The 26217-nt window shown below is 35.0% G+C and overlaps 1 protein-coding gene and 1 pseudogene across 1 annotated transcript in view; one reads left to right on the top strand and one right to left on the bottom strand.

Annotated features, from left to right (window-relative positions):
• The window catches only part of Ppp6c (protein phosphatase 6 catalytic subunit), a 36064-nt gene extending 10197 nt beyond the window's left edge, over positions 1-25867 (top strand). Inside the window, exons 2-7 of the mRNA XM_005320961.5 lie at positions 6769-6864; positions 15140-15205; positions 16578-16719; positions 21770-21849; positions 22350-22559; positions 23195-25867. Of these exons, the coding sequence (XP_005321018.1) occupies positions 6769-6864; positions 15140-15205; positions 16578-16719; positions 21770-21849; positions 22350-22559; positions 23195-23443 (843 nt within the window). The 3' untranslated portion in view covers positions 23444-25867. The remainder of the gene's footprint in view (positions 1-6768; positions 6865-15139; positions 15206-16577; positions 16720-21769; positions 21850-22349; positions 22560-23194) is intronic.
• LOC144377360 (non-histone chromosomal protein HMG-17 pseudogene) lies at positions 593-1715 on the bottom strand (annotated as a pseudogene).
• Positions 25868-26217: the final 350 nt, after the last annotated feature.

The raw sequence follows: 26217 nt of genomic DNA, 5'->3' as shown, positions 1-26217 counted from the left end.
ACAACTCTGATCTTTTGAAATTGGATGGACAATCTAATCAGAGGGACGAAATTATGTGTTTATGGGCAAGGTGGTGATGATTAATTTTAACATGTAATATTTATTTTTTCTTATGAAAAGTGATTGCCTAGAAAGTGAATATGGAGACTTGGGGAGTGCCTGCTAATGGATATTTGGAGTTTCTTTTTGGAGTGGTGAAAATGTTCTAAAATTGATTGTGGTGATGGTAGCATAACACTGTGACTATACCTAAAACCATTGAATTTTATACTATAAGCCATGAATCTTATGGTATGTAAATTATATCCCAATAAAGTTTTAAAAAAATGAGTCTAATTTCTGGTCACCAGCTTTCTAAACCAAATCCAAATATATTAAAACAATCTGCTCATAAAATAGTCCGTAGGAAAGACTTCATAAAAATTAAAAAGTTATGCTCTTTGAAAAATTATTGTTAAGAGAATGGGAAAGTAAGCCACAGATTTGGATAAACCTTTTGCAAGATATAATACAGGATTGTTATCCAAAATAGACAAAGAACTCTTAAAATTCAGAAATAAACTGGGCACATACTTTTTTTTTTTTCCCAAGCCAAACTGTATCCAGCTTTATTAAAGATACTTTTCATAAACAATCATGGTATTTCAGGCAGGACATGGGCAGACAATCGTTAACAGTATACAACAACTTTCAAACTCCCTTCTTGAATGGACTACCAAAATCAGAAAGCCACTATAAAACCCAATGAAGTCTTCATTTGATGCTCTGAATAGGGAAAGTTTAGAGTGAGGGTTGACATTTCACATTTAGCATGTTGTTTAACAACTTTTCACAAGCCGACCCTGACTTTCAGGAAATGAAAGGAAAATGGCAAAAATTATTAATCTGAAGATCCACAATCTAGAAAAGGAACTGCTGCTCTTCTGAGGGACACTATTCTCAATGACGTCACTGGAAAGTCCAGATTGCCCCACACACTGGTAAAACCAACTGTTGGGAATCAGGTCCCAACAGGTTTAGGGGATTTAAGTCTATGCCAATGGCAGAGAGGGACAGGAGGACATACAGATGAGTTTGAGTTTTTCCATACCACAAGGCATTTTGTGCCAAGGTGGCTATGTGTGCCAACATCAGGGAATCCCTTCCTCTTAGGAACAAAGAGGAAGTCTCTCAAAACTAGAAGGAAAAGGTGTCTTCCCCCACAGCAGTCCAGCTTTGGAGACATTCTACTAGTGACATATGCTCCTTCCTCCTCAAAACAACAATGAAGTGTTCTGTGTGCTAACAACATAGCTTAAAAAAAAAAAAGTAAAACAAAATTTTGCATTTTTATAAAACTTGATAAAAAATAGTATTTCAAACTGTACAGTCACCAGAAGTACACAGTTATCAAAAATGCACACACTTCACTTGACATCTCCAGCACCTTCAGCTTTCTGTGCCTGGTCTGTTTTGGCATCTCCATTTTCTGCAGGGTTATTCCCATCCTTGCCAGTGTCAGCTTTTCCCTTTTTCCCTTTGGGTACCTTCTCTCCCTTCTTTGCAGTGGCCTTTTTAGGCTTGGGCTCTGGCTTTGGAGGAGCAGGTTTGGCAGACAACCTTGCAGATCTTCTCTGTGGTTCGTCTTTCACCTTGGCTTTATCTCCTTTAGCATCCCCTTCAGCCTTTCTCTTGGGCATGGTGGCGACGGCAGCGGGACGCAGGCGCTGGACGCGAGGATGCAGCTGCTTTGGTCGGTCTGGGGGTGGTTCTCACCTCTTCTTCTTCAAAACTGGGCACATACTTGTAATCCTAGCTACTGGGGAGGCTGAGACAGGAGGATGTCAAGTTTGAGTCCAGAACACTGACAACTCCAAATGTGGATGAAGTCCTGGAACAAAGGGAGCATTTGCTCACTGCTGGTAGGAATGCAACATGATATAGCCTCTTTAGAACTGTTTGGAAGTTTCTTATAAAACTGAACATGCTATTACCATATGATCCGGCAATTCTGCTTTTTAATATTCACCCAAATGAATTGAAAACCTATTTCCACACAAAAAGCTGTATGTACATGCTATATAGCAGCTTTGCTCAGAATTGCCAAAACTTGAAAGCAATCAAGATATCCTTCAGTAGATGAATGGATGAACAGACTGGTACATCCAGACAGTGGGATACACTGCCTAAAAGGAATGAACTCACAAACCATGAGAAGACATGGAGAAATTTTAAATGCATATAATTAAGTGAAAGAAGCCAACCTGAAAAGGCTACTTTTGTATGTTCCAACTATATGAATGCTGAGGAAGGTAAAACTATTGAAACAGTAAAAAGATCAGTGGTTTCTAGGATTTGGAGGGAGGTAAGGATTAATATGTGAAGTGCAGGATTTTCAGGGTAGTGAAACTACTCTGTATGATACTTTAGTAATAATGATGTGTCAATAATGTGTCAATGTAGATTCTTTAGTTGTGACAAATGTACCATTTAGGTGCAATATATTGATAATGGGGGAGGCTGTATGTATATGTTTGGGTGTATGGAAACTGTACTTTCTGCTCAGTTTTTCTGTGAACCTGAAATTGCTCTAAAAAATAGTCTATTGAAAAGGGTAAAAACAATTTAAAAATTTGCTCTGAGAAAAATTATTGTTAAGAGAATGGGAATCTGCTTTCCTTGGAGTCTTAACTCTCTTAGTAATTACTGTTTCCATATTTGTAGTTGCTTAGACCAGAAATCTTAAGTTACTTTTAGTTCTTTATAACACCTTGTAACAAGTTGGTCGTAAATCTTGCAAATGCTACATTCAAAGAAAACAACCTGAATATGTCTACTTGTCATCATCTTTCTACTTTTACTACCCTGGTCCAAGGCAGGATTAACTTATTGTATAAATCATCTAACTAGTCTTCTTCTTTTTCCTTTACTCACCAGCTCCTGCCCCACCCCCCCAGTAGTCTGTTTTCTACAATAGATTTAAAGTCACAGCAGTCCTTTTTCAGGATGTTGTAATAGCTTCCCATGACTCTCAGTAGAAGTCTGGGTTCTCTTATATTCACACCAGTGACCTTTCCAATTTTGTGGTACTTTTCTGTCTTTTGAATCTTATTCAATTTATAATCACACCAGCCTCCATATTTCTCAGACAGCAAACCTGCTTCATGTCAGAGCTTTTTGTACTTATTTATTGTCCCTCTGCCTGCAGTGCTCTGCCCCATAGCCTTACCTCCTTTAGATTTGTGTTCAAAAGTCACTTTATCAGTAAGGGTTCTGTGCTCTCCATATTTAAAATATCACCACCAACCTTTCACTATTCACACTCCACATCCTTCTTCCAGTGTTTCAGTTTTCTTCATAGGTCATAACTCCATGTAACAAATTACTTTATATACTTTACTTATTATTTTAAGTATTTTTTTAGTTGTCAGTGCATCTTTTATTTATTTATATGCTGTGCTGAAGATCAAACCCAGGGCCTCACACATGCCAGGCAAGTGCTCTACCACTGAGCCACAACTCCAGCTCCCTATTTTACTTATTTTTAAAAAATACTTTTAGCAGGCTGGGGTTGTGGCTCAGCGGTAGAGCGCTCGGCTGGCATGCACGAGGTCCTGGGGTTCAATCTTGAACACCACATAAAAATAAGTAAACAAAATAAAGGTATTGTGTACAATTAAAAAATAAATATTAAAAAAGTATTTTTAGCTATAGTTGGACACAGTATCTTTGTTTTATTTTATTTTTATTCTGATGATCAACCTAGTATCTCTCACATGTGAGGCAATTGCGTCACCACTGAGCCATAACCCCAGCCCTATACTTCACTTAATTTATTGTGTCTTTCCCTATTAAAATATGATCTGCTTGAAAGCAGGGCTTTAGTTTAATCTTTTTTTTTTTTAACCTTTTTTCTAGTTGTCATTGGGCCTTTATTTCTTTATATGTGGTGCTGAGAATTGAACCTAGTTCCTCATGCTTTCGAGGCAAGCGTTCTACCACTGAGCTACAACCCCAATCCTAGATTCATCTTGATCATTGTCATTTACTTTGTGTCCAGAGCAATACCTGATAACATTAGATACCAGTAATTATTTGTTGCATTAAACAACTAAATATTCAAGATAGTATAGTGGGAAAGGTAAGAAACCTGGATTCCAGATCTGTTCCTAAGATTAAGTAGCTTTGTGACCTTCATCTTTGTGGGGCCCAGTCATGAGATTTGGCATAAGTGGTTTTTAATGCAGGCCAGAATTTTTTTTTTTTTAAAGAGAGTGAGAGAGGAGAGAGAGAGAGAGAGAGAGAGAATTTTTTTTTTTAATATTTATTTTTTAGTTCTCGGCGGACACAACATCTTTGTTGGTATGTGGTGCTGAGGATCGAACCCGGGCTGCACGCATGCCAGGCGAGCGCGCTACCGCTTGAGCCACATCCCCAGCCCAACAGGCCAGAATTTTAATTGTAATTTTTATTTATTTATTTTTTGGGGAATTATATCTTGGATTTATTTTTAAAAATCTTATTCAAAATATTAAATAATACAATTTCAAATATGAAAAAAATTACTGCAGTAAAACAGTTCAGGTGTATTTCCATTGTGCTTCCTTTCCTCATTGGGACAGTCAAGTGTCCAGCCAAGAGGAAGGATGGACGGTGCTGCTTCTTCCATCTCTACACAAAGCACATGACTGTGGCTCGCTCCGGCTTTGTTTAACACATAGTAGAGGTGATGCTTTCTGAAAAGTTGTAGTGACACTTGTAAGTCAAAATGGTTCAAATTACTTATTTACATACTGATCAATTCTTTGTGATAGAAAGACAGACTCAAAGGAAATGTAGTAAATAATTTCCAGTTGCTATAAAAATAAATAAGAAAATAAAACAAATTCAGGAGAGGAAAGGATCATTGTACACATATATCTTTTATGTATACAAATAACTTCAATCAGGTATAATTTTAATTTGAAAGACTGAGATGCAGTCTTATTTCAGAAATTTATAACTGGTATCTGTTCCTATAATGAATGATAGATGGTAGGGCTTCAGGTTGGTTTGATGAAGCATGTGAGGGTTTGGGACTCTAGGCCAGAATGACAACAGGCCAAAAGGAGGATCTTGTCTTTGAGGTGCTATCAAAGATCAAGAACTTATCATGGGAATAAGCACAAATCATTTTATTTTGAAGTCTTCTGTTTTGTTGTCTAATAATTAGGATATAAACAGCTGTATTTACTCTCATTTTCTTTTGGTGGGCCTTTTTTCATTATCTTCCTCCTTCCACTCCCATTGTGAATTCTATCCTATGCTTGCCTCTGTATAAGTGTTAAAACTGTTAAAGTGTATCTCTTATATATTAAAACAATTGTAGCATTTAGATTCCTTAGTGTTTAAATAATGTATTTTTGCTTATTAGATTATTTCTTCCTTTCTTGGCAGACATATTGTAACATCCAGTAAGCCTCTGGCAGTAGACAAGTAGTTCGATCCAAACTGATTTTATATGGAAGATTTCTGTCCACTTTCTATATGTCCACTTCTCTACATGTAGCTGAGGATATACTTCTCTCTCTAGAATGCTATTGTGAGAATATGTTTTCTCTGAAACCACATTTCTTTGGTTTGAGTGTGAAACAGAGGACAAATATATATCCTTCCCAACCCTGTGACCTTACTCAGGGCCTTGTGTATGCTAGGCAAGTGCTCTACCACTGAGTTATATCCCAAACCACAGGACAAATATTTTTGAAATGCAAACATTTTAGAGTTGTGTTTTTTTTAAGTGATGTGACTCTTCAATTTGAGATTTCCATTTTATAATTATTTAATTGTAATCTTTTTATGTTGAAATAATTACGGATTCACATGCTATTGTAAGAAATAATGAGAAATTCTATGTATCATTTACCCAGTTTCCCACAGAGTGACATTACAGAGAATTGTAATACAGTATCACAACCTTGATGTTGACATTGATACATACTTGATCTTGTTCATATTTCTGTAGTTTTGCTTGTGTTTGTGTATATTCTCTATAATTTTATTAAAATTAAAAATGGTTTATATATCCATTTTTATTATATTCCAGATACATAATAGTTCCATCACTAGAATTCTTTTTGTTGTCCTTTTATAACCACACCCATTTGTTTCCTGCTGTCAGCAACTCTTGGTTTCTGGCAACCCCTAATCTGTTCTCCATTTCTATGAATTTTCTCATTTTAAGAACATTACATAAATGGCATCATATAATATGTCTGAGACAGGCTTTTTTCACTTGGCATATATACTTCAAAATTAATCCAGATTGTTGTGTGGCAATAGTTCATTTCTTTTTATTGTTAGGTACTATTCCATGATGGGATATACCACGACTTTTTATTTGATATGTAAAGTTTTTATTGTCAAGAGTGTAGTTCCTAGGTCATGGTAAGTACATGGTTTACTTTTAAATTTAGCAGATAAAACCTTTTACTGTTAACATTACATATTCTTGGATTTAATCTTTTAATTTGGTGAAAGCATCTTTTTATTGTTCCTTGTAAAGTTATGTCTCCTAGAACCCATTATGTAGCCAGGGGGTTTGCATCAGGGGATAGTAATTGTGTCATTCTTATGTATTATGAACTCTGTTTGAAAGCTGACAGAAATCTAACCCCAGAATCATCATAGGGTAGTTTCCTTTCAAAGATTATACTTAGTCTTTTTAAATATTAGTCCTTGTATTTTTTCTATTTGGCCCTTGATTTTAATATTGTAGTAAATGTTTGCATTTTATTTTTCTTCTTTTAGCGGCTATGTGACTATGTTTGTGACCTTCTCTTGGAGGAGTCAAATGTTCAGCCAGTATCAACACCAGTAACAGTGTGCGGAGACATACATGGACAGGTGAAATTTTCATAAAGAATTTAAAAATTTTTATGTTTTCCATGATTCATTTGTGTTACTACTTTAAAAAGAAAAAAGGAAAAAAATCCTGAATAAAAAAAAAACTAACAAAAATCCCCAATAAAACAGAAAAACCCAATTTGTGGTTAAGTTGCCTTAGTCTCTGTGGTATTAATAATTATTGACTTACTGTTCTGGAAAATAAAAGCAATGATCAAAATTACTCATGAAGTGTTTTAAAATTACATTTTTAAAATTGAATAAAATGCTCTGTTAATTGTTCTGTGCATGACAGAACTTTTTGGTGGCAGTAGAAGATATAAAATACGAATAAGGGCTACTTATAGTAATTATGATTAATAGGAGATGTTTTCCCCCATTTCATTCTATTTATTCTTTTCGTTCTTGTCACATATTATTGAAATTTTATCATTTCATTCATGGTAATGAGGTTAGCAAAGGTTCAGAAAAATAAAATTATTGGAACATGCTTTCACAGAAAATTATTGATAGAATGAGATGAAAAAGATTTGAATTCATTTTTTTTCCCCATCTGCTGGGAGTTTGTTTCAGAGTAATGACAGGAAGGGCACACCTCACCCTTAGACTGTACTGTCAGTATTAACCTAGTTGGAAACCTTACATGTATATATAGAATTTTATATATATAAAATATATATATTATATATGTATAAAGTTGAATAGGTCATTCATTGCCTGCCATGAGTGCAATGTAGTTGGAACTGTATTACCTAGAATACATTGTGAACAATATAGTCTTTTAAAATGTTTTTTGGAACTGGGGATTGAACCCAAGGGTACTCTACCATTGAGCTACATCCCTAGTCCTTTGTATTTTTTATTTTGAAACAGGGTCTAAGTTGTCTAGGCTGGCCTGGGATTTGCGATCCTCCTGCCTCAGCCTTCTGAGTTGCTGGGATTACAAGTGTGAACCATGGCACCTGACTATAATACAGTTCTTTTTTTTTTTTTTTTAATTTATTTTTTAGTTTTCGGCAGACACAACATCTTTATTTGTATGTGGTGCTGAGGATCGAACCCGGGCCGCACACATGCCTGGCGAGCGCACTACCGCTTGAGCCACATCCCCAGCTCATATAATACAGTTCTTATGGATACCAACAGGACTTGGTCTGCCTTAAATATGACTATGTGAAGGAGCAGAAATGTATCTAAATTGGCCCTGATTAGGCCTGCTCCATAAATAAAATCCTATTTGACTACTTATAATAAAGCTATTTCCTTTTTGCTTTTTCAACTCTTTTCTGAATGATGAGATTATAATAAATTTTACATCTGCATGTCATTGGCTCCTAAATAGAGGCCCTATTATGTCATCTTTGATTTGTTAAAATAGAAATTCTCTATAGTAGACTTTAGGAATGAATTTCTTCAACTTTCTGTGTAACTTCTCTCCAAAATTATTATAAAAGTATTATAGGACTGGGGATATAGCTCAGTTGGTAGCATGCTTGCCTCATGTGCACAAGGCCCTGTGTTTAATCCCCAGCACCTGACACAAAAAAAGTATTATAAGCATTTGTATTTTGCTAACATCAAGAATATTAATATTAGGGCTGGGGTTGTAGCTCAGTGGTAGAGCACCTGCCTAGCAAGTGCATGGCCCTGGGTTCGATCCTCAGCACCACATAAAAATGCATAAATAAAATAAAGGTATTATATTCAACTACAACTAAAAATAAATATTAAAAAAATATTAATATTAGCAGTGACTACATTTTTTAAATACTTTTATTTGTTTATTATTTTCTTTAATGTGGTGCTAAGGATCAAACCCAGTGGGAGACATGTCCTAGGCAAGCACTCTACCACTGAGGTACAACCTATATCCCCCACACCATGTATAATTTTTTCAGTTGTAGATGAATACAGTACCTTTATTTTTATGTGATGTCGAGGATAGAACCCAGTTTTTCACCCATGCTGAGCTACAACCACAGGCCTACATTTCATTCTCTCTCTCTTTTTAAATTTTTAGTTGTAGATGGACACAATACCTTTATTTATTTATTTTTTATGAGATGTTGAGGATAAAACCCAGTTTTTCACAAATGCTGAGCTACAACCCCAGGCCTACATTTCCCTCCCCCCTCCCTCCCTCCCCCTCTTTCTCTCTCTCTCTCAATTTTTAGTTGTAGATGTTCACAATACCTTTACCTACTTACTTACTTAACTTGTTTATTTATTTATTTATTATGTGGTGCTGAGGATCAAACCCAGTGCCTGACATGTGCTAGGCAAGTGCTCTACCACTGAGCTACAAACCCAACCCATCCTTCTATGCATTTCTAAAACTAGGGTAAACCAAGTAACGTTTTCCCCTGGTTGTAATATTAAAATTGAGGAGTTACTTGTGTTATCCAAGGACTTTATGATATGTGAATTACAGCTATATCAAACATCAGAAAGTTAGAGACAACCTCAAACTACTAAAATAAATTAAAGTATACAATTGTATTGCTGCATTACATATACTTTTAGCTATAGATGGAGACAATATATTTATTTTTTTATGTGGTGCTGAGAATCAAACCCAGTGCCTCATACATGCTAGGCAAACGCTCTACCACTGAGCCATGACCCCAGCCCTTACATATACTTTCTTTCTTTTGTTTTAATTAGTTATATATACTTTCAATCAGTTTTACAATTCTTGCTAACATTTCTTTGTTTTGATGTTAACAGTGTGCTTTTTTATACTTTCAATGTCAGATTGTTTCAATCATGTTAGATAAGTTTTTAGAAAGTGAAACAGAGACTATGAAAAACTAAAGAATTAGCCCAAATTACACAGCCACTAAAGGGTAGAACTGAGATTTGAAACACCCTGTTGCACATTTTATTTGAAGAACTATCACCCAACTGTGAACATTGTTTCTCTTATACTTGATTCCTAAAAATAATTGCTAATCAAAACTATGGGATTTGAGCTTCTGAACAGCTACTGACAAATTAATTCAGATGTAGGATATATCCTGTGGGTCTTGCACAGTTGCCTAACCCCTTGGGCCAGTTTAAGAATTGCAAGATTCAGTTGAGTATGAATGAACATGTTGGCAATAAGTAGTGCTGACAAACCTTGAATCAGTGTAATCCAGGGATGAGATTACAGACTTCAGAATTAGACACAGTTTGACTTTGGCTGCATACTAACTATTTAAGAAGCCACATCAGCTAGCACACAAATTCCTTAAGTGTGGCCTACAGACGCTTTGCAGGTGGTCCAGAAGTAATGGAGGGTAAAATTGTTGGTGCCTCAGCAAGAAATGAGAGAGTGGCACTGGACTCTGCTGGCTGTCATTATTATCTTCACCAGCATACATGTACAGTAAAATAAAATATCAATTTATGCATGTCCTTGATGAAGCAAGAAGTATTGATTTTATTAACTCTCAACCCTTGAATGTGTACATCTTTAGTCTTTGCTGTGTGATATAGTGGGAAGTATGCGTAAAGCATATTTGCTATATACTGAGGAAAGATGATTTTACTCAAGGCAAAGTACTTGTATACTCTTTTTGGTTTTTTTGGTTCTTGAGTATATATGTTTTACTGAAAAAAATCATTCATGAATTAACATAAAAATGTACAAACACATGAATTAATGACAGAATTATTTCAGTGAAAAATATTTTTAAAAACATCTTTAGATTTCATTGCAGAAATGTATCCCTGGCACCTCTTAAAACATAAGAGCAAGCTCAAAAAAATGTTGTGCAGTCCTTTTTTAATTGCACACTGGTTTTTACTTAATAGACCAAATGACAGACTATGGTTATTCAGACTTGGGTATTTGGCAGCCATTTTTTAAAAAAAATATTTATTTTTTAATTTTTTAGTTTTCGGCGGAAACAACATCTTTGTTTGTATGTGGGGCTGAGGATCGAACCCAGGCCGCACGCATGCCAGGCAAGTGCGATACCGCTTGAGCCACATCCCCAGCCCCATGGCAGCCATTTTTGCAGAAGTGAAGAGAGTAAGTTTAGTCATTTCAAAGGAAGCAATTGACTATGTTTGTTGCCAATGACAATATTTGAATTAATTTATGAGAAATTGGAGTTTTAGAGAATTTGAGTCTGCTATCATGAAGCTCACAGTTTCTGATACTTTTAAAGACTTTCTTGATGACATAAGTTGAAATGTGTTTGAACTTGTTATCCTTCTGCCTCAGCCTTCCAAGGCACTGGAATTACAGATGTGCCCCAACCACCATGTGCTTGGCAATGACAAGTGGTGATGTTAACAAATGTAGTGTAGGGTTTTTTTTTGGTTGTTGTTGTTTTGTTTTTGGTACTAGGGATTTGAATCTAGAGGTGGTTAACTACTTAGCCTTATGCCCAGTCCCCCCCTTTTTAAGTTTTTTTTTTTTAAGTTATGGATGGACATGATACCTTTATTTATTTATATGTGATGCTGAGGATCAAACCCAGTACCTCACTCATGCTAAGTAAGCACTTTACCACTGAGCCACAATCCCAGCCCCATGCCCAGCCCTTTTAAGTTTTTGAGAGAGGGTCTTGCTAAGTTGCTTAGGGCCTCTCTAAGTTGCTGAGGCTGGCTTGAACTAGTGATCCTTATGCCTCATCTTCCCAAGTCATTGGAATTACAGGCATGTGCTACAGTTGGGCCAAATGTAGTTTTTTGAAGATATTTAATGAAATGTTATTTCTGTCTTCTAAATGACCAGTGTAACCATTCACTGAAAGCTTAAGCGATGCCAATCTAACAGTATATGAATATACCACTACAGCCAAGTGATGGTATGTTTTCAGATTCATTTAGAGATGGTTTTAGTTTTCACATTGTGATTAATTTTATTAAGCTGCCACTTGTTGAATTTTGGTATAATATTAAAAGAATATGCACAATTATCTGAAAATGTTAGCAAATACTTCTCCCTTCTATAACTACATATTTGTGTGAAGCTGGATTTTCTTCATATACTTTAATCAGTATGTTCCAACAGATTGTAGAGGCAGGTCTCATTAAATAGCTAATTTTAGAAAACACAGTTTACTTTTATTAAAACATTACAATTCAATGGGCTATTTATTTATTTATTTATTTATTTATTTACTGTGGTACTATGGTACTAGCTCTACCACTGAACTACATTGTCAGCCATTTTATTTTATTTTATTTTTGAGACAGGGCCTCACTAAGACCCAAGCTGGTCTGGCACTTGCAATTCTCTTACCTCCCCTTCCTTAGTTATTGAAATTACAGGAGTGTACCACCATGCCTAGCTAAGGGTTTTTCTCATTCTCAGTTTTTATTTCTAACATGTTATGTATCAATTTGTATTGGCTACATAAATTAAAGCTTTTTTCTGGACCTCTACATTTTAAGACTATGAATAAATCTTAGAAACAGAAAACTTAAGAAGTACTGAACTGGGCTGGGTTTGTGGTTCAGTGGTAGAGTACTCACCTGGCATGTGTGAGGCATTGAGTTCAATCCTCAGCACCACATAAAAATAAAAAAATGAAATAAAGTTTTTTTGTGTTTATTGATAACTATAAAAAAGAAAAAAAAAGTACTAAGCTGCTTGGCTGTTTTCTTGCCTCTGATGATGGAATAAAATTTGCTTCTTGATATTGTTCTTGGTTTAAAATGAGAACATTTATAGTGTGTCAAAGATATGAAAATCATAGTTTATTTGTGAAATGATGAGATGGGCTTCCAGTAATATGGGATGAAGGTTATTGTCTGCAAGTGTTCACACTAAATATTCATTATATTAATGAAGTTTGGAAAAAACTGAAAATATGGGGTAAGAATTGTGGGTCACAGAAACAAAATATTCAATTACCTATTATATAGAAAGTAAATGGAAACTTAGAAAGCTTTTGTTCAGGACAGGTTTCTTACCCCCCACCCCAATAGCTTTCATATATTTATTTATAATTTTTTTTTAATGTGGTGCTGAGGATTGAACCCAGTGCCTCATGCATGTGAGGCAAGCACTCAACCACTGAGCTACCACCCTAACCCCCAGGAACAGGTTTCTAAAAACATCAATAGAAAAGTTTAACAACACTGTCCCTGCTGAGGTACTATGGATCGAATCCAGGGGCACTCTACCATTGAGCAATAAACCTAGTCCTTTTTATTCTTATTTTGAGACAGTCTTGCTAAGTTTCCTAGGCTGACCTGGAACTTGCAATCCACCTGTCTTGGCCTCCCAAATTGCTGGGATTCAAGCTTGGGCCTCTGTGCCTGGATTTCTCAATACTTTTATGAAAGCAACTGACTCATAAAATTTACCATATTCCCTTTCTTGCACTGGGCATGCACATATTCACTGTTTTGCATAGTAAAATGTACATTTTAGACTTAGCTTTGTGTTCCACATTTTTCCTTAATCATTTTTCCATTTTGCTTTATAGTTTTTATCATAATTCCTATTCATGACTGTATAAAGTCCTTGAGTTGGTAGATCATAATTAGAATATTCCTTTATGTTAGTCATGAAGGTTATTTCTTTTGATTATAAGTGATGTCATTAAAATATATAGTGCTTTACATAGCATTTGATATATATTTTTTCCCCTTTAGTATGTTGTCATAGAAGTAGAATTACTAGGCCAGAGTTGATGGACATGTTAATAGGCTTTGGAATGTTTCAACAGATTGTTTTCTAAAAAGTTGAGCCTGGTGTAATGGTGCATGCTTGTAGGCTCAGCACTCTGGAGGATTGCTTGAGCCCAGGAGTTCACAGTAGCCTGGGCAATGTAAGAAAGCATTGCCTCAAAAGAAAAAAAGAAAAAAAAGAAAGAAAAAGAAAAAACATAATAAATATTTACTATAGGAAGTTATATATATGTATATATGTACAAGGTTTACTGGTTTTATGTGATACATGGTATACAAACTATGTATGCTTCTGTAGGCTGGAAGTATATTCCTTATATAGAGAGGGACTCCACATAGTAGAAAGGAACAGTAAATATTTTGAACAAATAATTATATACCATTTGACTGAGTTAGGTGGTTGTTTATTTACTTGCTAATTTTATATTCCTGGAAGTTTATTTTTAAAAATCTGAACAATAAGCACTTTAGACTTATAAAACATTATAGATGTTTAAATTTCAGTTTTGTTCAATGGTCTATGATTTCTGTACTGTTTTAAGTGTTACAAGGTTAAGAGATAATCTTGCTCTTGAGTGTAAAGGATATTGGGTTGGAAATTATTAGTTGTATTGGTACAAAATGTTATAATCAATTCACGTACTGCAAAATCCTTTTATCAGAAAAAATGTGAGGTTTTCTATATAAATTAGAATTACCATAATCTAGTTGACAGAAGTTTACCAAATACACAGTCTATTACCAATTTTCAGTCAAATAGAATATAGTGAAATATGTAATTCTTTTTAACTTGTTATTGAGAAGATTATTCATGGCTGTGAACCCAGAAAGTACACAACTCTAATATAATAGTATCCAGGAAGGTAGTTCCATCTGCTTTACACGATACTGTGAAGTATCACATAAATTTATTTTTTTGGGGAAAAGAAAAAGTTCTTACCCATTTGTCTCCTTATTTTTTATCTAATTAAAATGGATGCTCAATATGGGCAGAGTGCTTAAGATTAGCTTTTTGAGAAGTTAGGTAACTAATAAATTATTTCAACATTCTTAGATGAAGATGTATGAAATAAATTTGTGAGGGAGGACTGTATATTAATGATCTAGACATGACTTTATGGTAATTGTGAGTTTTGTGTAGGGTTTTTGGTTTGTTTGACAAGCCTTGGAAATTGTATACTTGGCAATTTGGCTTATACTTTGTTGTTGTTGTTGTTGTTTTTTTTTTTTTTTTTTTTTTTTTTTGGTACCAGGGATTGAACTCAGGGGCACTCAACCACTGAGCCACATTCCCAGCCCTATTTTGTATTTTATTTAGAGACAGGATCTCACTGAGTTGCTTAGCGCCTTGCTGCTGCTGAGGCTGGCTTTGAACTCATGATTCTTGTGTCTCAGCCTCCCAAGCTGCAGGGATCACAGGCATGCGCTACTGCACCTGGCCTTGGTTTATGCTTTATTTCTTCTTACAAATGTAAATATTTAGAATCCTCTTAATAATTTTTCCACTTTTTTATTGGTACATTATAGTTGTACACAATGATGGGATTTATTGTTACAAATACTGCTTCATTATTCTCATTTTATTATTTTTCTCCTTATCAGGAACTTATAACCAGCATATTTTGCCTTTCTTTTATAGTTTTATGACCTTTGTGAACTATTCAGAACTGGAGGTCAGGTTCCTGACACAAACTACATATTTATGGTATGTAAACACCAGTAAAATTAAGGGCTTATTTAAAATGGAAAGGATCTGACTTATTGCATGTAAATTGCATAACTGCATTTTCTTGTGACAGCTTCTATTTAAATACATGAAATGATGATTCTGTATTTATCTAAATTTTGCTATATCTTCTAGTTGAGAACTGCTTTTTGTAAACCACTGTACATATGGGGCTGAGTTGTAGCTGTCATAACAGGCAGAAAAATAGCCTAGAACCACTGGTTTTAGTCATCATCTTCAAATACCATTATTTTATCAAACTTTTTGAGCATTAATTTTTTCTTACTAATGTATGAATAGAGGAATATATACAAATATGGTTTTGTGTTCTGTACTTTTCCTAATATACATTTGCTTCCATGGTTTGTGTTTGCTTAATTATCTTTTTCAGTGTAATGTTGTTGTTGAATTTTTACTGAATCCTTATTTTATATAATTTCTTCTGGAAATTTCTGGGTCATCTTTATATTCTCTTAGCTGTTTTCCTATTGGTGTCATATTTCCCCAAGTTGGACATTAATGGGAAGTTGTGTCATCCATCATGTGTGATTATTAGATACCAGTACAGTCTAGGATGATACTTGTTTTTACATACAAAACAAAACAATTTTTTTTTTTAAACATTTATTTTTTAGTTCTTGGCGGACACAACATCTTTGTTGGTATGTGGTGCTAAGGATCGAACCCGGGCCGCACACATGCCAGGCAAGCGCGCTACCGCTTGAGCCACATCCCCAGCCCCCAAAACAATTTTTAAATAGGCAACTCTTTGGATACAATTGAAGTTGATTTTTTTAAATTTTTTTTAAGAGAGAGTGAGAGAGAGAGAGAGAATTAAAATATATATATATATATATATATATATATATATATATTTTTTTTTTTTTTTTGGTTTTCGGCGGACACAACATCTTTGTTTTGTATGTGGTGCTGAGGATCGAACCTGGACTGCACGCATGCACACTGCTTGAGCCACATCCTCAGCCCCTTGAAGTTGATTTTTAAAATTAAAAATTAATTAAAACAATTTTTACTCAGACACGACCATTTACTAACATCTACTAAGGTAGTTAAGAAAGGATGAAAAAATGATGGTTTTACAGGGAAAATCCTTGAGAAAATCGGACAGCAAATTTCTGTAGGCCTCTCCTTGAATAAGTAGCAGAAACATTTAGGAGAATCAGCTTTTACTTCCATTTGAATTTTTTGCAGATACAATTTCCAAATGATTTTGTGTATAACTCTTCATTGTTATTAAGGACTATGTCTCTGAGTGTGTACACTTTGATATAATTTTAAAAAACTTTTGTGGCTACTGTGTTGCTTGTAACTGTGAATTTTTACTTTACAGGGTGATTTTGTAGACAGAGGTTACTATAGTTTGGAGACCTTCACTTATCTTCTTGCACTAAAGGCTAAATGGCCTGATCGTATTACACTTTTACGAGGAAATCATGAGAGTAGACAGATAACACAGGTGTATGGATTTTATGGTAAGACCATTTATTTCACTGATTCTGAATATTATTTTACTTTTGGAAAAAAAGCTACAGGAGTCATACATGTGCTTCCTCCCATCCCCCCTTTACTTCCTTACTCCTTAACTTTCCCATTTCCCTCAGGCAACTGAAAATTTTGTTATAGAGAGAAGACCTCTGTTAAATTTTTGGTGTATATATTTTTCTGAATCAGTGTGAGGGTGCAGTCTTAAGTTGGCCTCATTTGGATCACCCAGTTGCTTGTTAAAAATGTAGATTGCTGGGCTGGGGATGTGGCTCAAGTGGTAGCACGCTCGCCTGGCATGCGCAGGGCACTGGGTTTGATCCTCAGCACCACATAAAAATAAAATAAAGATATTGTGTCCACCTAAAACTAAAAAATAAATATAAGAAAAAAATATATATATAGATTGCTGGGCTCAGTGGTAGAGAGCTTGCCTAGCAGATGTGAGGCATTCAGTTTGATCCTCAGCACCACTAAAAAATAAGTAAATAAAATAAAGGTATAAAGAAAACCCCAATAAAATGAAAAAAATATATAGCTTGCTGGGTTCCGTGTCAAACTTAATCATCAAAATCTTTTGCAGTAGGAACCTAGAATCTACTAATGGTTTGAGGGCTCACTTTTTTTTTTTTTAAGTTATATTTTATTTATTTTTTTAATGTGGCTCTCAGCCACATTTTGATATTAAGAAATTTGAAAATATTAATTTCAGAACCTTTAAGTCTTAGATTTCATGTGTGTACATGTGTATGTATATATTTTTTGTTTGTTTTTGTAGTGTTGGGATTGAACCCAGGCCTTGCATGTGCTTGACAAGCACTCTACAACTGAGCTACATCCCCAGATCTTATTTTAATTTTTATATGTATTTCATATATGTATATATAATATATATGTTTTAGTTCTAATTAGTTATTATATTTTGAATTATCTTAAGTTTGTTGTTGTTGTTGTTGTTGTTTTGGATTTTTTTGATAGTGGGGATTGAACCCAGAGCCTAAAACTTAGTAGTCATATAGTTTGCCACTGAGCTACATAGCCAGCCCTTTTAATTTTTTTTTGTACTGGCAATTGAACTCAGGGATACTCAATCACATCCCCAGCTCTATTTTGTATTTTTATTTAGAGACACTTAGTTGCTTAGCGCCTTATTGTTGCTGAGGCTGGCTTTGAACCCATGATCCTCCTGTGTCAGCCTCCTGAGCCATGGGGATTACAGGTGTGTGCCACTACACTGGGCTCAAAAATTTTTATGTTTGACACAGGATCCTGTTGCCTAGGCTGGCCTCAAACTCATAATTCTCCTGCCTCAACCTCCCTAGTTGCTCGAATTACAAGCATATACCACCATGCCTGGCTTCTAAATAATGTTTTAATATTAATCATGAAATTACACGATTAATATTTGTCTCCTTTATATGACTTTTCTTAATATTTATTTTTTAGTTATAGATGGGCATAATACCTTTATTTTATTTTTATATGTTGCTGAGGATCGAACCCAGTGCCTCATGCATGCTAGGCCAGCACTCTACCACTGAGCCACAACCCCATTCCCTATATGACTTATTTTGATATTTCATTTAAACATACCCTATACTATTTGAATAAAAGTTAACAAGTCTTTTGTGAAATAATCAACATTTTGGAATGTGTTAGGTCAGTAAAGCAAGACTAGTATAAATTCTGAGGAATGTATTATTAGATGATTTCATTATTGTGTGGACATCATTATTAAGATTGACTACTGAGACCAGATGTGGTGGCACATGCCTGTAATCCCAGAGGTTTGGGAGGCTGAGGTAGGAGGATCGGAAGTTCAAAGTCACCTTCAGCAACTTAACGAGGCCCTGAGCAACTTAGACCCTGTCTCAAAATATAAAAGAAGGCTGGGGATGTGACTAGTGCCCCCACCCCCAACCCTTGCCCCTGCCAAACAAAAAGATGGCTACTGAATAGAAGTTGATATAATCTTATCAGACTATAGTTGCATATGTGGTCTTGTGTATAACTCTGTGTGTGTGTGTGTGTGTGTGTGTGTGTGTGTGTGTATGTGTATACACACATACACATAATACATAAAATGTAATGTTATATATAAGGCTAGTAAATATAACACATATAAGACTCATGTTATATATAATATAAAGTTGTATACTTTACATTATCCCTCCTTATCTGAAATACTTGGGACCAGAAGTGTTTTAGATTTCAAATTTTTTGGATCTTGGATATTTATATATACATAATGGGACAAAAATCTTAGGAATGAGACCCAAATCTAAACCTAGAATTCATTTACATTTTGTGTATACTTTATACACATAGACTGAAGGTAATTTTATAGGATATAGGTTGAGCATCCAAAATCCAAAAGTCTGAAATTTAAAATCATTAACCTAAGATCTGAAACTTTTAGTACTATCATGACACTCAAAAGTGTCAGATTTGGGAGTGTTTTGAATTCCAAATTTTCAGATCAGGGATGTTCAACCAGTAAACTCTATTCAAATATTCCAAAATTGAAAAAGAAAAAAATAAGACTACAAAATCTGAAACATTTTTGTTTCTAAACTTTTTTTTTTTTTTTGGTGCTGGGGATTATATTCAGGGGTACTTTACTGCTGAGCTACATCCCTAGCCCTTTTTACTTTTTAATTTTGATATAGATTCTGAGGCTGGCCTCAAACTTGGGATCCTTCTGCCTCACTCCCTAGTTGCGGAGATTTCAGTTATGTGCCACTTCCAGCTTATTCCAAGCATTTCTGATAAGGCCTACCAAACCTGTATTTTTATGCACCTTTTTTTTTTTTTTTTTTTTTGTGGTGGGGAGCAGATACTGGTGATTGAACTCAGGGGCACTCGACTACTAAGCCACATCCCCAGCCCTATTTTATTTAGAAACAGAGTGTCACTGCATTGCTTAGTACCTCGCCTTTGCTGAGGTTGGTTTTGAACTTGTGATCCTCCTGCCTCAGCCTCTTGAGCCTCTGGGATTACAGTTGTGCGCCACTGCACTTGGCTTTGTTCATGTTTTGAGACCTATCATGTGAGGTCCAGTGTGGAATTTTCAAAAAGTCTGGGATTTTAGAGTATTTAAGATTTCAGATTTTTAAATTAGGGATGGTCTATCTGTATATATATTTATATATTGTATAATATATTATATATATAAGACCATTTACATATACATACACACATACACATAATCTCATGTATATATATATATTTATATACACACATACATACACATATATATGTATGAGACAATTGTATATATGTGTGTGCATATATGTGTATAGATGTAAAATTGTGCTATAGAACCTGACTACTGTTCATCATCAAGCAAAAGAGTTTAGGGAAAAAGAGAGGGGAGGACATGTTAGTCAACATGTTTTGTGTGAGGAAAATGACAGCACAGTCTGCTATTTAACTTTTGTTTCCAAAGCTATGTTCATCTAGTGGGTTTTATGGTTTTGTTTCATAAAAGGAAGTCCAGTAGCTCCTCAGAAAGGAGATAATTTGAATGGTCATGGAATTTACTTAAATCTGGTGTTACTTAAAAAAAAAGAGGTATATACCCTGTTAACTACATAGACTTTAACATTGAGTTAAAGTCATATATGGCTATTATTTATATTGGCTGCTCAGTTCACACTGATGAACATACACTGGGCAATTTTATGAACTTTGTTTGAAGATTAAAAATACATGGCTCCTATAACCCACTTGAATCTAATGTATGCAATATGATATGTCAAGAGTTTTGTAATGTTTTGAACAACCAATAAAAAATTTAAAAAAATTTTATATATGAAACTAATATACATTTAAAAATTATTATGGGAAATTTGCAAAATATGCAATGAAGAAATAAAAATAATCCATAGTTTCATCACATAGGAGAGAAATTATTAGCTTTTTGGTATTTAAAAAAATATTCAGTCTTTTATAAAAAAAAAAATACATGGCTCCTTCCTGCAAACTGATCTCCATGGTAGAGCTCTCTCATGATAAGTTTGCATAAGGATCTTTACATAGATAAATTAGGAAATTATGAGGATTGACCATAAACCGCAGGCTTCTGTTTTGTATCATTTTCAGCTGCACTTAAGGAAATAGTGGTGTGTCTATTTTTATTTCAAAATTAAGGTAGAAGCCAGCCGTGCACAGTGGTGCACACCTGTAATCCCAGAGGCTCAGGAGGCTGAGACAAGAGGATCGCAAGTTCAGAACCAGCCTCAGCAAAAAGCGAGGTGCTAGGCAACTCAGTGAGACCCTGTCTGTAAATAAAATATACAAAATAGGGCTGGGGATGTGGCTTAGTGGCTGAATGCCCCTGAGTTCAATCCCTGGTGCCTCCCCTAGCCAAAAAAAATTAAAGTAGAAGCCAAACAGCAGAACTTGTCTGGTGTTACTTAAAAGAAAAGAGGTATATACCCTGTTAACTACATACACGTCAGAGAGAATGGTCAACTGGGAATATATGAGGACCTGATTGAGAGTTTGTCCCTAGTGATGACTACAGATGTACCTACTGTACGTCGGGTACTCAGTTGCACAGTTTATAATCTCAGGAAAGATAACTTATGCCATTGAAATGTTGAGATAGCAGTTCCTCATGCTCATATAAATAAAGGTCCTATAATTTGTTTATCTCCTGGCGTAAGTCCCATTAAATAAATGTATCTATTTGATGAATTGCCTCATATTAACATAACTGCCCAGTGCATGTATTTTGGATGGCATGAAATTAATAGTTGGCTTTCTGATGATAGCATTTTGGCTAATTTAGCTACTTAGGGCCATTCCTGGAGTGAAAAGCAGAACCCTTTCCTCAGGACATGTATATTTAGACACTAGTCTTCTTTTAGCTCTCTGAGGAGGGCCTATTAGGGTTAAATATGTTTCATAATTTTCTGTCCTAGTCTTAAGCCAAATTTCTATTATACTGAATGCTGCTCCAGTATTAGATATATTGTTTATTTTTATTGGCAGATTCAGAACTTCATTAATTATACTGTTTTATTTTTTTCACAGATGAGTGCCAAACCAAATATGGAAATGCTAATGCTTGGAGATACTGTACCAAAGTTTTTGATATGCTCACAGTAGCAGCTGTAAGTTTACATGATTCTTCTTAAAACTTGTCAGGCACAGGGATGCATGCCTGTAATCCCAGTAACTCTGGAGCCTTCAGCAGGGGAAATTCAAGGCCATCTTTGGCGATTCAGCAAGACCCTGTCTCAAAATACAAAAACCAACCAAACAAAAATACCTAGTGATATTATTCAGTGGTAAAACGCCTCTAGGTTCAATTCCCTAGTACCATTCTCTCTCCCTCTCTGTCTTTCCTTCCCTCTCTTCCTCCCTCTACCTCTCTTCTCTCTCTCTCTCTCTCTCTCTCTCTCACTCACACACACACACACACACACACACACACACACTCTGTCACACACAAAAAAGATTTTAAAAAGGTATTTTTCTGTCAGTAATACATTGCATTTTCTTATCTAATTGTCATATCAATTATATTGTTGACCTTAGCAACAATTGATGAATTTAGTTATGACTGAGTTTATTATTATACATTTAATCCTTTATTATTCTCCTTTGCTAGTTAATAGATGAACAGATTTTGTGTGTTCATGGTGGCTTATCTCCTGATATCAAAACACTGGATCAAATTCGAACCATTGAACGGAATCAAGAAATTCCTCATAAAGGAGCCTTTTGTGACCTGGTTTGGTCAGATCCTGAAGATGTGGATACTTGGGCAATCAGTCCTCGAGGAGCAGGTTGGCTTTTTGGAGCAAAGGTCACAAATGAGGTAAAGCCCATGTTTTTGGAAAAGTAGTTTGTTGGTTGCTAAAAGAACTGTTATTTGGTGGCCCAAATAACAAATCTGTAGTATACTTAAACTATGGTGGCTGTGGATATAAAATTTTTAGTTCAGTTTATTCATTTATGTGTTTCCTTAATGGTTAGGCCTGTAATCTCAATGACTAGGGAGGCTGAGACAGGAGGATGATAGATTTGAGGCCAGCCTTGCAAACTTACTGAGACCCTGCCTCAAAATAAAAATGGCTAGAGATGTAGCTCAGTGACAGAGCATCTCAGGGTTCAATTCCAAGTACTGCCAATTAGGAAAAAAAAGTAGCTGGGACTAAAGTGTGGACCACTGCAACTAGCTCAGAAACATCAGCAAATTACTTATATGGCCATGCAGTTTCTATAACTCTGTGATTGAATCAGGCCAGAACGACTCTGTTTGCCTATATTTGTCAAAATTATTGAGGATAATTATATTCTCAACTGATTACAAATACATGAAGGGTACCAAAATTATAAGAATTTTAGTATTAATAGGATTTGTTACTTTGTTTAAATGTCTAGTATATATGTAGGTTGGTTTTTTTTTAAAAAAATATGCTGAATTCTTAATGAAGTCTTTCTAAATTGCAGTTTGTTCATATCAACAACTTAAAACTCATCTGCAGAGCACATCAGCTTGTACATGAAGGATATAAATTTATGTTTGATGAGAAGCTGGTTACTGTGTGGTCTGCTCCTAACTACTGCTATCGCTGTGGAAATATTGCTTCCATCATGGTCTTCAAAGATGTTAATACAAGAGAACCAAAGTTATTCCGGGCAGTTCCAGATTCAGAACGTGTTATTCCTCCCAGAACGACGACGCCGTATTTCCTTTGAGGCCTTCGCCCATCCTGCTGACCCATTTTTCTGTCCTCCTCTTACCCCAACTTTCTTGTATTATCCTCTACAATATACTTTTTATCAAGCACTTTGCTGCTGAAATGCTGCCTCTTGCCTTTTTTTTTAATTTTAAATTATCTAAATTTATTGTTTGTTATGGTGTCTATAGCAATGTTTTTCTATCAATTTTCTCCCCCATCCCATCCCCACCTTGGACTCATTTGAGAAGACTTGAGAAATGTCTTAATATCCACACTGCTGCATGTAGCTCTTGCTTATTTACTGGTCTAGGGAAACAGGATATGTTTCCTTTTTTTAAAAAGCCAATTGACAATTACAACAAAATACTCCTCCTTTTGTATCATTCAGCCTTTTGTTTTAGTTTGGTAAGTTTTAAGAAATTTCAGCAGCAAAGTTGTTATTCAGTGGGCACGATGGACTATAGATGCCTCGAGTTATGTATACCTGTCCCAGCTGTAAACTTCATTGTCCTTTGTTGGATGATATTTTAAAAGGATATAAAATAAATTGGTCTAAAGGGCTGCCCTCCTTGTTGTGTTTTTAAATTTTAGTTAAAAACTGCTACAGCTTATGACTTTGTACATTAAGATAATTGTATTGATCTTTTTCAGATTTCTTGTATTTTTTAATAAAGTAATCTTAAAACTCAGACAGGTTAAGTGTTAGAAATTTTAAACAGCTTACATTGTTAGCTTAAAGTTTTTCTTTTTTTCTTTTTTCCTAATTAGAATTCTTTACCCTTTGGTTATTGAGTTCAAAATTTCAATTGAAATTCAATAGTATTTATTTTTAAAAAAGAATCACTAAACTGTGCCTAAAGAACATAACTGCCATATTAATGTTTTGGTTTATATCCTCTATAATAATAGAAAAACATTTAATACTTGTAATGCTGATGTGTTTATTTGATACCAGTTGAGTAGAATGTGATCAATCCAGTTTACAATCTATCATGAGTATCATTGAGTAAAAATATATGTACTTTTCAATGGGAAGCATTCTTTTCTTGCTGTAACACTTGACCTTAACTTTTAGAAAGTGTACATTTTTAACTACAACTGGAAAGGTTGAAAAGTCAGGACTCTTGTATTTGTGAAGTGTAATCTGAAGCAGATTATTTAAAGTGTAGAAGGAAACAAACTGTCCTTTTTTTGTAAAGGTCCATGATAACATATTTCGGCTTTGTGTAAGTAATTTGAATATCCAAAGGGTTGTGATGATCAGTTCTTGATATGCAACTGTCCACTTAACAAGGACAAGTGTTCCAGGATCTCTTATGACAGTGGTCATAAATGATGTTGGAATGTACAGTTTTGTTAAATAATTGGTATCCCTTTACTACTATTTTTGTCATCCCAGGAAATCCGTATGAAGCCAGCCAATTAATAAAGCACTTTAGCATCTGTTCAGGTAGTTTTAAACCCAACTTTTGCCCTTCAGGATAAGAACTTCCAGGTTACCTAAAAATGCAATAAAAATCTTTATAGTCTAAGCTTCTTGGCACATAATTTTTCATCAGGGTTTTATTTTACTGAATGAGCACAATAACTTTATTTTTCCCCAACCACCTAGCTCTTTGTACAGTTTTTAATTGTATAGTTATATGAAAGAAGTGCTGAGACGTTTGCTGCACACACTTGAACTCATGGTGGGTCAGTAGCTTTGTGTTACTGCCCCAACCCCAGTGTAATTCAGGTGGAAAGGTGTTTTTATCTTACAGGGATATGTAGCTATGTATTTTACTAATTGTGAAACACTGGAATTAATGATGCAGACAACTTGGTGTGGTCTTTGAACAGCTTTCTGCAGTATTTTTTCTTGTTACCATATATTGTATTTAAGTGCTTGCCCTCCACTGCTTTTAATTTGTACCAATAAAACTGGTAACCCTCAGACCTACCTTTCCATTTGAGACTCCTTAGTTTAGACTGATGTAGTAGTTTTCATTCTCCCTGTAATGTGACTTTTATTTTTAAGTCATGGTGTACTGCATTTGTCTGTCACTAGCTGGGCATGTGCCAATAATATTCTGTCCATTCCTTAACTGCCATCTCTGTTTTGCCTGATTTCAACTGAATAATGGCTTTTTGCATGGAAAAAAGAATAGTTTTTACTATTAGACTTGTAAAGGGAAGAGAGAGTGAATGTATTAGACTTTGTAAGCCTAAAAGGAATATTTGGATCCCTCTAATAAATAAGGGCTATGTATTATATAGAGTTAATCATGTGGTGGAAGATACTGCAAGTCATAGTTTTGTAGGCAAAAGGATCTGTTACTCCCTGTATCTAGGCTGAATGTAAAATCCCTTATGTTGTATTAATGGGGGTAAGAATTATTTTTTATTTGCTTATGATATATATACTTGGTTTCTAATAAAGTGTCCTAGGCTCTAGTGAGAACTGTTGACTTTGAATTGCCATCTACTCCCTTTCCTCATGACCAACATGCCCTTGGCTAGCTTTTTAGAGGTCAGTGTTTTACTGGAAAATCTCACTACTTTGTGTTCCTTTGGGTGTGATCCTAAAATGCCTGAATCAAGAGTTCATCTAGTGTACCCCTGGCATCAGCTTCTATTCCAACTGGATGTCTAGAACTATTGGAAGATTTGACTTCTTTAAAAGTTGAGTTTTACTTTTGAAATAAGGTTCAAGATATTGTTTATTGCATTAAGATTTGTGTGTTTTTGTGTTCTCAGCCCAGAACAGGTTTTGGAAAATGCTGATAATGTGAAAGAAAATCAGGACTCTTT

This window comes from Ictidomys tridecemlineatus, chromosome 4, assembly GCF_052094955.1.
Source record: "Ictidomys tridecemlineatus isolate mIctTri1 chromosome 4, mIctTri1.hap1, whole genome shotgun sequence".
In the NCBI taxonomy this organism is placed as follows: domain Eukaryota; kingdom Metazoa; phylum Chordata; class Mammalia; order Rodentia; family Sciuridae; genus Ictidomys; species Ictidomys tridecemlineatus.
Note: the sequence above shows the minus strand (reverse complement) of the source record. Positions and strands in the feature narration are given on the sequence as shown.